Source organism: Coptis chinensis, chromosome 2 (assembly GCF_015680905.1).
Source record: "Coptis chinensis isolate HL-2020 chromosome 2, ASM1568090v1, whole genome shotgun sequence".
Taxonomy (NCBI): domain Eukaryota; kingdom Viridiplantae; phylum Streptophyta; class Magnoliopsida; order Ranunculales; family Ranunculaceae; genus Coptis; species Coptis chinensis.
The window spans coordinates 924,003-938,565 of NC_141457.1; the positions used below are offsets into that span (position 1 = coordinate 924,003).

General features: G+C 37.1%; 2 protein-coding genes across 4 annotated transcripts in view; one reads left to right on the forward strand and one right to left on the reverse strand.

Annotated features, from left to right (window-relative positions):
* The first annotated feature begins 3,278 nt into the window (after nucleotides 1–3,278).
* LOC147514277 (uncharacterized) lies at nucleotides 3,279–7,651 on the forward strand. Of its 2 annotated transcripts, none has more exons than XM_086582203.1 (13): nucleotides 3,279–3,436; nucleotides 3,525–3,610; nucleotides 3,688–3,745; nucleotides 4,043–4,167; nucleotides 4,257–4,446; nucleotides 4,537–4,828; nucleotides 4,912–4,981; nucleotides 5,065–5,149; nucleotides 5,263–5,332; nucleotides 5,416–5,497; nucleotides 5,603–5,971; nucleotides 6,045–6,263; nucleotides 6,822–7,651. In XM_086582203.1, exons 1-13 carry the CDS (start codon nucleotides 3,418–3,420, stop codon nucleotides 7,149–7,151), a joined length of 1,995 nt encoding a protein of 664 aa, XP_086438329.1. In that variant the 5' UTR covers nucleotides 3,279–3,417; the 3' UTR covers nucleotides 7,152–7,651. The 2 variants fall into 2 exon arrangements, with proteins under 2 accessions (XP_086438329.1, XP_086438337.1); XM_086582211.1 differs by having other exon boundaries at nucleotides 4,915–4,981.
* A 1,289-nt stretch (nucleotides 7,652–8,940) lies between these two features.
* The window catches only part of LOC147514278 (Phosphatidylinositol 3- and 4-kinase family protein with FAT domain-containing protein), a 32,427-nt gene continuing 26,804 nt past the window's right edge, over nucleotides 8,941–14,563 (reverse strand). Inside the window, exons 31-35 of one of the 2 annotated variants that reach the window (XM_086582221.1) lie at nucleotides 13,182–13,613; nucleotides 12,052–12,330; nucleotides 10,829–11,380; nucleotides 10,537–10,743; nucleotides 8,941–9,317 (exon numbers count right to left, since the gene is read on the reverse strand). In XM_086582221.1, coding sequence (XP_086438347.1) covers nucleotides 9,198–9,317; nucleotides 10,537–10,743; nucleotides 10,829–11,380; nucleotides 12,052–12,330; nucleotides 13,182–13,613 — 1,590 coding nt within the window. In that variant the 3' untranslated portion in view covers nucleotides 8,941–9,197. Of the gene's footprint in view, nucleotides 9,318–10,536; nucleotides 10,744–10,828; nucleotides 11,381–12,051; nucleotides 12,331–13,177; nucleotides 13,614–14,563 lie in introns of both variants that reach the window. The other variant, XM_086582229.1, reaches the window with a different exon arrangement.

Here is a 14,563-nt window from a genome sequence, read left to right on the forward strand (position 1 = left end):
TTTTGATATTAGTTTGATGTATTTGCATCCAAGTTTTGATTTCCCATTAATTATTCTTTGAGGTTAGTTTAATGCAGTTGTATCCATATTTTGATTTTCTATTAATTACTTTTTAAGATTAGTTTAATGCTTGCATTTGCATCCAGTTTTTTATTTCCCGTTAAATATTATTTAAGGTTAGTTCGATACATTTGCATCAAGTTTTCGGTTCCTCATTAATTGTTCTTTGACGTTAGTTTCATTCAGTATTATATATGTTTTAAAATATTTGTCATTATTGCTTTGCCATTATTTTGTGATGTTATTTTTTGTATAATTTAATTTTCTACATGTAATTTGTTTTGGTTCGGTATATAGTTTATTTAAACCCAACGTCCATTTTAACTGAATCTCGTTATTCCGCTAAATTATATATATATATATATATATATATATATATATATATATATATATATATATATATAGTGTTGAAAATTTATAAATTTAATTGGAATATGTCGTAATTATTGTGGCCAGAATTGTAATTTTTGGAACTCTTAACTATGAATAAATGTTTAAATCTCATTATGGATAGCGCATCAAATTGAAAGGGTTTTAGAAAAATCATTTTTGGTATAAACTATTGTTTTTAGCAATTTAGTTTCTTGTCTTATATATATATTGTTTAGGAAAAGTTGGAGACTCTGTGAAACTCTAGATTATATTATTTTTTCGTAATTAGTTATAGTGTTTAGGAAAAGTTAAAGACTCTCTGAAACTTTAGATGAGTTTGTTTTCTTATTTATATTCTACTTTTTTATAAGTAATAATAGAGTTTAGAAAAACTTGAGTCCCCGCGAGTGTTTCAAAAAATAGATTGGTGAGGGTATAACTATAATATATATCTAAGGAACTGGAATATGTCGTAATTATTGTGGCCGTAATTGTGATTTTTTGAATCCTTAACTGAATAAATATCTAAATCACATAGTGGATGGCACATCAAATCGAAAAGGTTTTAAAAAAATCATTTTCGGTGGAAATTATTGTTTTTAGCAATATAGTTTTTTGTCTCCTATTTTTTTTTTCATAATTAGCTATATTGTTTAGGAAAAGTTGGGGATTCTGTGAAACTCTAGATGTGATTGTTTTTTCGTAATTAGCTATAGTGTTTAGAAAAAATTAGAGAGTCTGTGAAACTCTAGATGGGATTGTTTTCTTATTTATATCGTACTTTTTTATATTTAGTAGTAGAGTTTAGGAAAAACTGGAGTCTCTATGACTTTATGAGGATATAACTATAATATATATCTAAGGATAAAGATAAATATTTGTTTCGTATTTTATCTCATACTTTTTTCTTAATTAGCCATGACACGTGGACACTCTAGAAACGCTTCCTCAATTGAAGAGGGTATATATACATAATGTAATAATGAGATTAAATGGAGAACATAATTGGAAAAAAAAATCTCGTTGAAGTAAAGATTAAATGGAGGACATAAACCCTAAACCCTTAAAGGGCAAAAGGGTAATTTTTGGTTAGGTATATAAGAAAAACCTAATTTGTTTTCTTTTCACAAGTGTAATTAGCAAAAATGGCGAGTCGGCTTTTAACCTTTAGATTAATCGATACACGCCTTAGAGGCATTTGCGTAGGACTGAGAAACTCGACTTTGCGAGAGTTATCACAATAGTAGATACTGATGTTAGTTTTGTTGTTGTAAAACAATTTTTAGAAAAATTATGTGAGGAATTGTGGGAGTATGTTAGGGAGAGGATAAAAGAATTTTTGTGGAATGAATTTGAAAAATGGTTAAAAGAAACGGCAATGGAACATTCCTTAATGATAATTGGGGTTGCTCTTGCACTTTTCTTGTTGCTGATTTTTAGAGATTTTTCTTTTCTTTTTCGTTTTATTTTTGGAAATATATATTATATTATTGTGGAAATAATTTTAAGAGATAGAGACTTTGTTTTTTCTTAATAATTGAGAAGAATGTAGGGGAATCTCTCTGCTATTGTACATTTTTTATAATTGAGAAGAAAAAGATTTTGTTGATAAGTTTTGGTGTTTTCTCAAGAAGAACGTGTAATATAGAATTGGGTTTCCAATATTTAACTTCTTTCACCAATTGGGTAGAAACTGCCACATGAGCTAAATATGGTGGCGATCAGAGAGAGAGGTTTTTCTTTTTTTTTTGGAATTGGTTTTTATAAATTTAGAATGGGCAACAACAAAAAAGGACGTGGATTTTAGATTTTTATTTTTTTTTGAAATTGGTTTTTATAGATTTAGAATGGGCAACAACAAAAAAGTACGTGGATTTCAGCTTTTTATGTCGAACCATTGTTTTTGGGCAAAAACTGATGTGTCAACTTTTGAGAAAAAAAAGGTGATAATGTGGCTTCTTGGGAGCATTTTCCACTGTTCAAGATGGGGTAGTAGAAAGACTTGCAAAAAACATTATATTTGTTACTACGCATTGTACACTTCCAAAAACTTTGATTATAGCAAAAAAATGTGAAGATTATTAAAGCTATTAGTTTGTTGTGATTTCGTATCGATGTTGATTTGAGTTTGATAGCATGATGGGAGGGGGATAGAGTGAATAAAATGAGAAGATGATAGTATATTACTTTTGATTTTATAATGACTCCTCATTGCATTGAGATTTGCGCACTCTATCTTAAGGTCGGCAATTGTGCTATAATTGGAGGAAAGATTTATCTCCCATAAATGTCCAACATTTACTTAACGAATATCTTTGAAAACAATTTAAGTGGAAGTGATCTCTTTATGAATTTTTATTTCCTAAATAACAGCATAAAAGATGGCCTAGCCTTAATAATGTTTAAGCAAAAACACTTATTGCTAGGACAAAGGAAAATTGTTAGCTATGTTGAGGAGTTGAATCCTCCTACAGCATGCAATGTCTTCACTCTCGCCATATTTCTATATATTTTTATGAGCATCTTTCAGGGAAAAATCACTTCCAAATACTATTCCAAATGCTAATCTTGTGACGCAAAACCTATTGACATATATATTATTAAAATCTGCAAGATTGACACGTGGCAGAAGCAGTAGATGAAAAACAAAAAATGGTGGGAACAAAGGTTGTTTCAGTTACAAAAAAAAAAGAGCGTTCTCCTCAAAAAGTGCTAAATCCAACGGCTGAAAACAAAGCTAGACAAATGGACAAGAACGTGGGACCCAACTGACATGTGTCGGACGAAATCGGATGTGAGATTATGGTGTGCATCGATGGAGCACGTGATAGAAATGCGTTTTGCACGCAAGACAAAACAAGACACCAACTCAAAAGCTAAAAATGGCAGAAGAAGAAGTTTTGTTTTTGAAATAAAAGATTAGTTTTTTCATGTATCTTTTAGTTGAACAAGAAAGGAATTTGACACTTTGATATATGGTGTGAAATGTACAAATCCAGAAAAAGTAACCTCTCTCTCTCTTTTCATTTCTTTCAACACATTTGCTGTTATTTGTTCCAATTTGTTTTGTTTCTCCTTGGGTGGCTTTGCAGCTTGTAATGGTGTTGAGAATGTGAGTAGTAATTCCAAGAGAGTTGGGAGTGAAGAGGACTCCCCATGTAGTAGCAAGAAACTTAAGGTAGGTGCTTGTTACTTTTTAGTTTAGTTATTGTAAATACTTGTCGAGAATTAAACTCTGGGCTGTTTTTGTTTCAGCCATTTATAGATCGTTTTGTCGTAGATCATGCTAAAGTTCCTCGGAAGCTTCGCTCAGGTATGCCATGTTTATTCAATTTCAACATTGTTCCTGATTCTTTTTCTGTACTGCTTGTTTTCTTGAACATTAGTAGAACTGGATTCCCTAAAAAGTTTGGAATTATTAAAGTGTAAGAATCACTCTACTGTTCTCTAAAAAATGTGTCCAAATCAATTTTCTTTCAGCTCTGTATGTCTTCAAGTTTGATGAGCTTATAATATGAAAGAAGTTGACACCAGTTTCAGTAAATATAATTGCAAAGTTACTGTATTCGTTAGAATAAATGTTTGGAGGATTGGATGTTTATCTTTATAGCCATGAACAAGCGGAGCCGCACTGCTGTTTCTCCACTTTGTTCAGACATAAAGAAGCTTCACCATGCTACACTGGAAACCAAAGTGCCTCGTCCCAAGGGTGCAAAGAAATTCAAACAGAACTTGGTTAGTCTGTCTCTCTGTATGTATGTTTGTGCGTGTTCATCTGTTTAGAGTTGTGCATTGTAGTTTACCAGTTTGAATTGTTATTGCAGAAGCAAGAAGGTGCGGCAGATCAGACTGGCTTGCGCCCCATTACCAAAGACGAGGAAGAAGTTGCAGAAACCTTGTTTTCCCTGGCCAAAATGTCTCCCAACGACATGCCTAGAGCAAATAGACAAACTTCAGATGTTAATTCGTCTCCTTTGCAAGAAGCCAATGCGAGTGCAGAGCTTGTCACTCAAGGTCTACTTCTTTTACTTACTCTTTCCAAAGGTTGGGTTTGTCTTTCAATCTATTTAAACCTTAAGCCAATTGAGTTATCTGGTTCTGCAGCTCCAAATGAGATTAGCACAGCGTGTCAACGCATATGTTCTACAACTGAGCTTGCCAGTCTCTCCAAAAACTTAGAAGGATTTTCTTATCAAAACTCTTTGCCTCAACTTACTGTTATGGGTCAGCCTATTGGAACTGGGAACAATAGATTTGACTTGCCTTTGGATGGCTCCACTGTTCTAGCCGATTTTATAAGGACTCATCTGCCGTCGAGAGATGCTAACACGAAAGACATACCATTGACCGATCCCACAGAGATTGGTGTTTTTACTGAATTTTGTCATGGAACTGGGTGGGTATGTTTCTGTTTCACCTTGTAACTGAACTGGAGGATTACAGTCCTCTGATTGTGCCTTTTTTGTTTTATCCTTTTAGCAGATCAGTTCAGTTGGCCCAACACAAAGTGCATCTTCACAAACAAAAACTACGCAATGGGCTGTGGCCGGTATCCTCCATTATCAAATACAACTCGCATTTTCTCAGATTGCACTTTGATCTAAGTAAGAATGGGCTTTGGTATATTTCCAGGTTGTGAATGCCGTGAGAATAGAAGAGGCACAGCTACCTGCATCGGGGCACAAGGGAAGTGGAACAATTTCAGCCTGTACTGAAGGTATTTGGAGCTACTTTAGATGTCAATCTGCATTAAAATAATAATTTCTTTGTATTCGGAAACCAATATTACCAATAGGCTAACTGTGCCGCACTTTGATACTTTCCCTGAAGGAGCTGCACAATTTTGGCCAGGCATGTTGAGAGTCTCTCATGGACTTGAAGTTCATGGTCCTTGCACATGGTAAGTTATCACATTATTTCTATAGATCACTCAGAAAAGTGTTGTTCTTTCTGTTTGGACCCTTATGCAAATGAAATTCTCAGGTTCCCTTCAACCGAACGCCAAGTTCGGCTAGATCCATCTAGTAGAACTGGTACAACCACAACTAGTGTTTTAACCGAAAATGTGAGGGACTTTCTTGAAATGCAAAAACCTTCTGTTATATCATATCTCTATCATGTTATTTCTTTAACCACAGGTATTTGATGAGTTTACTTCAATGTTCTACAGCTCAAGGCAGTCGTCGTTGATCAGAGGCAATCATGGAAACGCTGTGCAGCCCATGTGTATATAAGCCGTCTTATTCAGGCCTACCGAACTGCAGAGAAAAGACCAAGGTGTCCTGTTCTCCCTGATCATTTAAAATCAGTAGAGCTTGGCGCAACTAATCATTTGAATGGTCTGAGAACTGGTTTGAATAAAGTCATTTGTGTAGACGGTACACATGCTCTGAATGTAGTTACATCAAAAGGTGGCACTGATCATTCTGCACTTGAAAAGAGCCCCAATGAATTGCAAAGTGGCAACTTAAAGGGGAAAATGATCCAGAAAGAGCAATGGATACCCATTTCATCGTCTGGAACTTCCACTTCGGAGAAGGTAACTCTCCAAGATTTATTATGTCAGTGCTCTTCTCTTTCTCATTGTTTTAATGGTTTATGGTTTTTCCCAGAGTTCCATATTTTTGTCCTTGTCAGCTGGAGTTGGTGATTTGGAACCTCTTACGACTACTACTACTACTACTACTACTATTACCAGCAGCGATCGTTATCATGGTGGAATTAAATTGGTCTCTTCGGCGCAAGCACAAGTTCCTTACTTGCTTCCAGTTGTTCAGCGTAGTCCATTAATGGCTTTTACCCTTCCCAGTGTTCCATTTGTCTCCTCACAGGTGAGACTTTTGTTTCCTTTCTCTCCCTTAATATGCATAATTTGCAGAGATTGGATTTATTTTGAATTAGAATGACCAAATTGCAGTGTTATCTTGTTCATATATGTTTGTCCTGTTTGCAGAAAGATGTATTCCTCATTGCCAAAAATGCAACCCATTAACAGTAATTGAATTATCTTTCAATTAAGTATTGAGGCTCGAAAAGCCAATATGCCATATGACTGGTCACTGGTCTTTAGGGTAAGTGTCCAGCAGCTCAGCTGTGGTCCCTGGTGGTTTACTAGGAGGTCTTGGGTGGTGGTGGTGGTTTGGGGCCTTGAATGACTGAATGAGCATTTACTTCATTTTAACCCATTTTCTATTTCAATTTTTTTTATCGTGGTCAAGGTTGCAAGAAGTGCCAATTTTTTAATGTTTTGTTTCTTCTTTACCAAACTGAGAAAAAACACTTTTCCAAGAATTAGTTTGCTAAGCCCCAACATTTGATGAATGTGTCTCTGCCATCTGCACTATGTTCTGGCCTTCACAAAAGGATTGACTGGTTGTTACCTTGTGCAGTCTCAGTTACCCCAAAATATGAGTAGTCCATACTATCACTGGGGACATCACGCGGTGGGCAGCTCAAAGCAACAGATGGAGCAGTATCTCTGGTGTGGGCAGCAGCAACAATGGGCAGCTCAGCTGGCAATGCAGTGCAGGCCTGGAGTCTCACAGCATGACTCTCCTCTCAACCATTGTGCTCGGCCCAACCTTTCCTGTTATTTTCCGGAGATGTGTGATGCAAAGGGTTCCCAACAACAGCAGCCCTTTGCTATTTCCCCATCCTTACGCAGCTACGATGAAGGTGGTGGAGGGCTCCAGGTTGTTTGCAGTGCTGAACGTACATAGGTGGGGAGGAATAAGACTATGGATCCTAGTTCATTCTTCATTGCTCTTATGCAGCATCGCGTTGCAGATGCATAGTGTATCAGATGATTTGTTTTCAGCAATGGCAAATAACAATTGGTCTTTGCCAGCTTTCGGAAGGGCCTTAGAAATTTGTGTAAGATTGCTGTATTGGAAGTGTGAAGAGTTATCAAAGAAACCAAGCCTCAGAATTTAATGCATGGAGTTGACGAGTACGTTGTAGGGCGAAAAAGAAAGTCTTTCTGCTATTTATACACTGAATTGTTTTTGTTGTATTACACGCAATTTTGCCTTAGGCTTGTTATTTACGATGTTTGGGCTCAAAAGTACTAGAATAAGGAAAGGCACATCAAGCGGTACAACAATAATGTTAATGCTGCACTTTTGAGCTGTAAAACAAAACGACTAGTATATACTGATTATTATATTATGCTGAGAGGTCTATATACTGATCATTATATTATGCTGAGAGGTCTTCGACATCTTTCAGTGTGTGAGTTTTTGGTAATGGAGCTAAATGGTCTTTCGAGCACAATATTGATTATTCAAGCTTGAAATATTAGTTTCCACGGATATTTAAATCTGGACATGGTTTTGCATCCTTTGGCTTTTCGCCCATCAAATCCTCAGGTTGTCTTGGTGAAGTTATGGTATGCAAGCAATTATCTTTCAGGCACGGAGACATTTTAATCCTAGTACAATATTCTCTGTCATTCCATATAGCCTTCCAACATGGCTTCCTTGCTTGAGGTATACCTTGTAAGCTATTGCGTTTACTACGATACGATACCTTCAAACTTATGACTTTTTATGCTTTTACTAATTGTTATGATACTTTTCTCTGTTTTCTTTTGGTATAGGTTTTCTCGTTTTTCTGTTACATTCTGTACTGGATTGCACTTGTCTATGCATTCTGTTGCACCCTACTAAGCTAAGATTGTTAGTGATGGAATCGTGGAGGTTTTGACATTCGTAACACTCATTGAATTATTGTGGATTTGTCACTGAATCATGCTTGCAGGAAGCAATCTGAGCTGCCGAAGTTGAGGAGATGCAAATACTAAAAGAAGGAATACGCAGATTACACAACAGTAACAGTGCTGCGCTTGGGAGCTGTAGCATAGTTATCTACATAAAGAACTTAGCAGACGTAGCTCCTCTTTGAGCAGCGATCAGTTCACCAGTGCAGGGGTCTACGTGTATAAACCACTAAGCTTTTTTTATCTGTTATAAGATTGCCATTGCCTTCTGTCAATGAAAAATGATTATCTTCCAGTTAAAGGCAACAAGATGGAACCCGGGTTTCAGTTGTTTGTTTAAATTGTTGTGGTAGATGTCAATAAAATTGGATGAATTTGTACCGTCAAGTGTCAGCAAAGGCTGCCAGAGTGAATTTGCATGTACAGGGAAGTAGCGAACTATGTTTACTAGCTTGGAATCCTAGGATACAAATATCATCATTTTATGCAATATATTCTCAGAGTATCCTGATTCCTGAGTGCATCTCGAACTGTAATTAGTTCATGAGAGTTTCCATATCTGAAAACTTGTTCCAACTAGGCAACTTAGGCGGATCGTTTGTAGTACCTGAAAATGATTGTAAGTTAAAGGCTAGAATCAAACTCGCAAGTCATAAGGGACCTGATATGAATCCAGTTTTGCTATCACAGGGAAACTTGGAATCATAATTGGTAGAATACGAACCATAAGTGACGTTACGATGCCCGTACCAATTTGTTCAATTGCCTGACAATCTTAACTAGCATTAGCATGACCAATTTTTAACTTGTTCCTTCCTGTTAAAAAGATCTCAAGGCAAAATTGCTAACACGAATATGCGCATTTGCTATTATAAAGCTTTTAACACTGTACAAGACTAGCAATCAGCCTTCCCTCAACTAATAGATCTGTACAAATATACAAGATACACCCCGTTAATACAATACTGGCCTGACATCTTCTGCTTACATAATGGCTAGAAAGCTCCTAAATTACTTCGATTACTTCACTATGTAAAGAGTATCAAAGTTAGAACCAGGGATGCCACGTTGGATCCATCATGCATAAGTTCCTGGGTGTCAGGGCAGCTTCAACCAGCTCGGTCACGCCCCTCTGTACTGAATGCGGTGGGTCCGTCGTATTCTCCTCCTGAATGACAAAAAAGAAATACAACTTGATTAATACTTTAATAGTATAACGGAATACAAAAGTCGGGAACAGATGATAGGATCCATGTCCAAGTCCTTTCCTTCTGCCATACATTTTGTTCTTAAGTACGTAAAAGTCTTGCTAAAATTCGTCTCTCCTGTATCGAGGAGGGTGTGCACTTCCAGCTCATGTTAAGAGTATTCTAATGTTATAATGTGTGAAACTGTACATGATACATCATATCATTGGTTGCACCACCAGTTTCGACTCAGCACATTCATCATGATTGTAATTGGTAGATTATTTCCTACTCTCTCCTAGACCCCAAGTAAAAGCTCTCTTAAACCCTCAGCACTCATTGACACCTCGACATCTAATCCCTACATATGAAAGATAATGTTCTTGTGGATAAATTCGTAGTTTGGAAACCCATTAATACCAGCTCCTACAAAATACTCTCACAGTACATCGGATAGTCCTCAAACAACCTCAAGCCAACTGACCTCCAATGAGTGTATTGATTCAAAGACATTCTGCACCGTGGTATAAAACTTCTGGTTTGTGATCTAGTATATCAAAGGTGTTGTAACTCATCATGGACACCACAAGTAATAAGATCCAAGTATCAGATATACAAAGTTACCAATTTGTGCAATTGTTGCCATTCAATTCCTCAACTACCAATGCTGGATCATTGTTAAAGATCTTTCAGGCTCCTTTCAATATGTCACACACACGTTATTGATTCCATATAAACTTGATCATCGTAAGACTTCCACAATGCTACAATTGTCACTATATACCATGACAGCTCCAATCCTTCCTCATCCACAAGGAGGCCACAAGGGCCTGTTCCTTGTCTCTGTTCCTCTTGGGCTCTGGAAGTGAAAAGAGCAAGAGAAGCAAGTGTAGCCAGTTTGGCCCAACAAATTACGCTGTAACTTGGTAGTTGGTAGTATCTTTGTCGGTGTTCTAGGCGCCACTTTTAGCACCTTGCTAAGGTGGATCCATCCTAACCGCATAACATTACTTTTGGGAATGAAATATACATTTTATTCATTAAAACAGAATTGACTTGAGGAATTTAAACCTCACTCATAATGGGGTTACACAACCCTATCAATAATCATGTTGTAATTATACGATATTTATTCTCCCATATTGTATATAAATGAAGGGTCTTACAGAGCAGTCTTTCTAAAGCAGTAAAGGTAGTTACCTCTTCTGCATACTGCGGGGCGATTCCTTTGATACGGGTAATAACATGCTCCACGTTCGTGGTGACCTTAAACTTGAAATCCATGGGATTCATGCCACCTCCTCCAGTAATCGGAGCTGAAGGCATCACTAGAGGTCTTCTCCAGGACCAAGATAACAGCTCATCACGGAAAAACATCGCTAACTGGTGCCACAAGTGCTGACTTTGCTGCAAAACCGAATTGTGAAAACAGTTAGCGCCTATATGTAAACTCGTCCTGAATAGTACCACAAATTTCAACCACGGAACTCACTTTAGGTGAAACCACAGCTTGTGCTGCAGAGCACATGGCAGACACAATCAAACCTTCCACTCCAAAATGGGAGAAGAATGCTTGCATGTTCCTCGTCAATCGGAAAGGCACTGGTTCGCTGAATTCAATCATTCCATTGGCATCATAAGCAGGATGGAAATCAGTCTGAAATATTTTTCCAGTGTTCTTAGCAAACAAAATCTTGTTTGGCGATCTTCCCCCAATCTGTAGCATGAATGACATGAAGCTTGAGAGAGCCAGCTGAATAGCAAATTGTTTTTTGAAAGCCCAAAGATGGTTCCCACTTGGAAGAGTCTTGTACATGTATTGTGAAAATACATTGTCATTAACAAGTGTCTTTGTTATATCATAATACGCTTGGAGACGGAGATCCACAACAGCTTCAGGTGAGATCTGCCCGGAGATGGCTTGATTTAATTGCTCCTTAAAATGGGTTATTGGGAGGTCTGCTTCCCTGTTATTTCTTGCACAGTTGACCTCATAGACCTCAAGAAATGTGCTATACATTAAATCATCTTCGACCATTCGAACCTGGAATAGGTAGACATTTTAATTACCAGAGAGTAAGATACATAAAAATAAGAATAACTCACATCCATGTAGGAAGATGATTAACTATACTCCCCAATCTGTGGCACACATGGCAACGCTGTACATTGGTCAGGTCTGGCCTAAAAGATGTCCTAGTAAAATGACGAACAGGAAAATTTTATTCAAGAGTTTAAATGCTGTTAGAGTTCTACGGGACATCAACCGAGAGCCCAGTCCACCCCTAATCTTTTAGGAAGTTTCTAATATGAAAATCTAGTATTTTCCTATATATGGACTTACAGTTATGTGAGAGAAGGCCAAAACTAATTAAGACTGTATACTCTTTCCTCTCTTCTTCTCCAGATGTATTCATCTTCTCTTGTTCAATAGCTAAATATAATTTTACTAATACTTAGTCATCCACTTTTTCTTTTTTTTTTGGTCGGTAAAACAATAATTTTAATAATAATAATAATAAGTTTTGTTAATAATAATACATAGTCATCCTTATTTATTTTTTGACTCATATTTGTCACGTTTCAGTAACAAGTGTTCAGCAGGCAAGCCATGCCTACTGCTAGTCATGGTCAGACCGAATGGAGTTAGAAACCTTAAATTTCCACAATCAATATTAAATAAAGCAAGAGCTGGACAAAGAGAAGATTCATCACCTGGGACCAAACAGGGATAATGATCGGGGTGTGAACACAAAGGTGGCGTCGTCTTGATTCCTTGTGTTTATCAAACATTTTATTCATCACACGGAAAAGCTGAAGAATGCGTTCATCACTTCGAGCATTAGGCGTTAAAGATGTCTGAACAATAAAATGGCGTTGAGAACCATCAGAACCAATGAGAGTCAAACGGCGGAAGCTGCTCCCATGTCGTCTTACAATTGGAATATCAGCACCAACCCTGTCCAGCTTTACTGTATGATCAGGTGCAACTTCCTGGGAATCATGAAAACAAGAATCAATATGTGAATCTCAATTACTCAAGAAACATGAGGGACTAAACAAGTCAACATCCTGATCGCGTATAGCCAAAGATTTGATGAAGTGCCTTTTGTTTGGCAAAGATTTAATGGGAATACTTCTTTAGCTGTGCCTCTGTTACTTTCATAAATCACAACCAGCTACTGTATAAGAGTCATGTTTAAGGACAATCTGTTTCTTTGACCAGTCATCTATGTGCCTTAAATATCAGTAGCTACATTAACAAATTACAAATATTAGCATAGACTTATATGCCTAACCTTAACCAAGACTCATTTTTTAATACAGAACTTTTGAGGGTCATATTTCTCAATTTTGCAACACATTTTTGACAAGGTTAGACAAATTCTAGATTTGCAACTCTCTTTTGACCCGTAAAGTCCAAAGACGCATTGAGCTGAACTTAGTGATATTCTCCATCCTGTGGAGAGGCCATATTCACCAAAATTCAGCCCATCATTCTTTTCCATGTTGGGCATTTGAGAGTATGTTATAGTAAGCCATATTTCCACGTATCACAATAACCTGGCACGTATCTACCTATGTCCAAGGATATCGGTAATATGTAACGGAAAATCAGGTAAGGAAATTGAAACTTCAAATCTATGTCATCCATGGCCTCAAAATATTGAGATCAACTATAGATCCAAAAACCAGGGGTCTGCTATATCGGTACATGTCGATCTTTTGGGCCTTGCTCATATACATTACTGTTAGATGCTTTGTATTAATGTCTATACAATGTCTTTATTCAAGCTGATTTTGGTTTTGAGTAGTATGTCCTTTTTAGCAGTTAGTAAACTTGCCTGGTCAGTAAAATATTGCCCTGGAACTTCTACATCAACAACATGAAAGTCGCGCAGCACCCTGCTCTCCTCCTCCAGCTTCAACACGGCAGGAAACCGATCCTCAACATTGGTTTGAAGAACATTTTTCCAATGCTTCAATCTTTCAGTCAACTCAGAAAGAGTGCCTGGGAAAGTAGATGTGCTCTCTGGATCGAGATCTCGCTCAAAGTCCTGCTTATACTCTCTGACAAAATCAACATGTTTGTTAATGGCATCTGCCGAAAAACATGCCCTGCAGACACCGGAAAGCTCTTTTTTCAAAGACTGAGGAACCTCTGCCGTAGTTGCAGTTGGGTATTTGTAGCAGCGGTGAAGTAGAGCATTAACAACTGCCAAGAGCCTCTCCTCAGGAAGGGTTACAAATCTCGAGCCAATTTCTGTGAGAAGAATCTGCAAATCAAAAAAATTCAAACATTTTTACATGTATACCCAAAATTTTCACTCTGGAAACTGAACAACAAGGGATAACTATGTTAAATTGGCATGCCGAGATTAAGTAAACACCCATTCAATTGCTGTTATTTCTACATATAGAATTTCAATGATCAAGAGTATTAATACAAAACAAAAGTGAGGGACATTGCATTTACACAACCCAAGGCATCCCAACTTGACAGGCGCTTCTTAGACAACATATCATGCCCTCCCTTTTTTTACTTATTTCATTTTTCCGGTAGAAGATAACATTTGCTATAATTGGATAATCATATCAACACCCTAGAAGGTAACGTGAAGCTAGACTCCTAGGACCATAGCCCAAAGAACCAAGTACAGCTACAACACATACTACCAACCAACTTAACAGACACGAGAACAAACCTATTACAGGAAAACAAAAACATAAGGCAAAAAGAAGCCGAAGTACCGCCAGAGAACCATGGCAACACCACCAGACCCAACTATAACCATATTTTGCTTTATGATCTTATGTTATGTTTTGTTGATGCTTGCTATATTAACGAATATAATCTATTAATCACCAACCAAACTGCCCTGCACATCCACCCACCACAGTAAATTTTCATCAACATCATAACCATCATCGTCAACAACATCCTCCGCTCCAAAATATTCTAAGTCAACTTTGTATTCGTCATCCGCAGCATCATCTCTGTCTACTTTTAATTTGTTAACCTCGTCTTCTATATCATTCTCGACGTTATCATTACCATGTCCTACCCAAAGGAAGACTTGCAATATACTAGCAGTAACTCCTACTATGCCCCTCATTACATTATTAGTGCCTTTGGGATCACTCAACATGCACACGATATAAATGCCTTTTCAACTAGCCAACAAAGCATTAATTCATAATTTTCTTTCAAAAATTGGCGTCAATG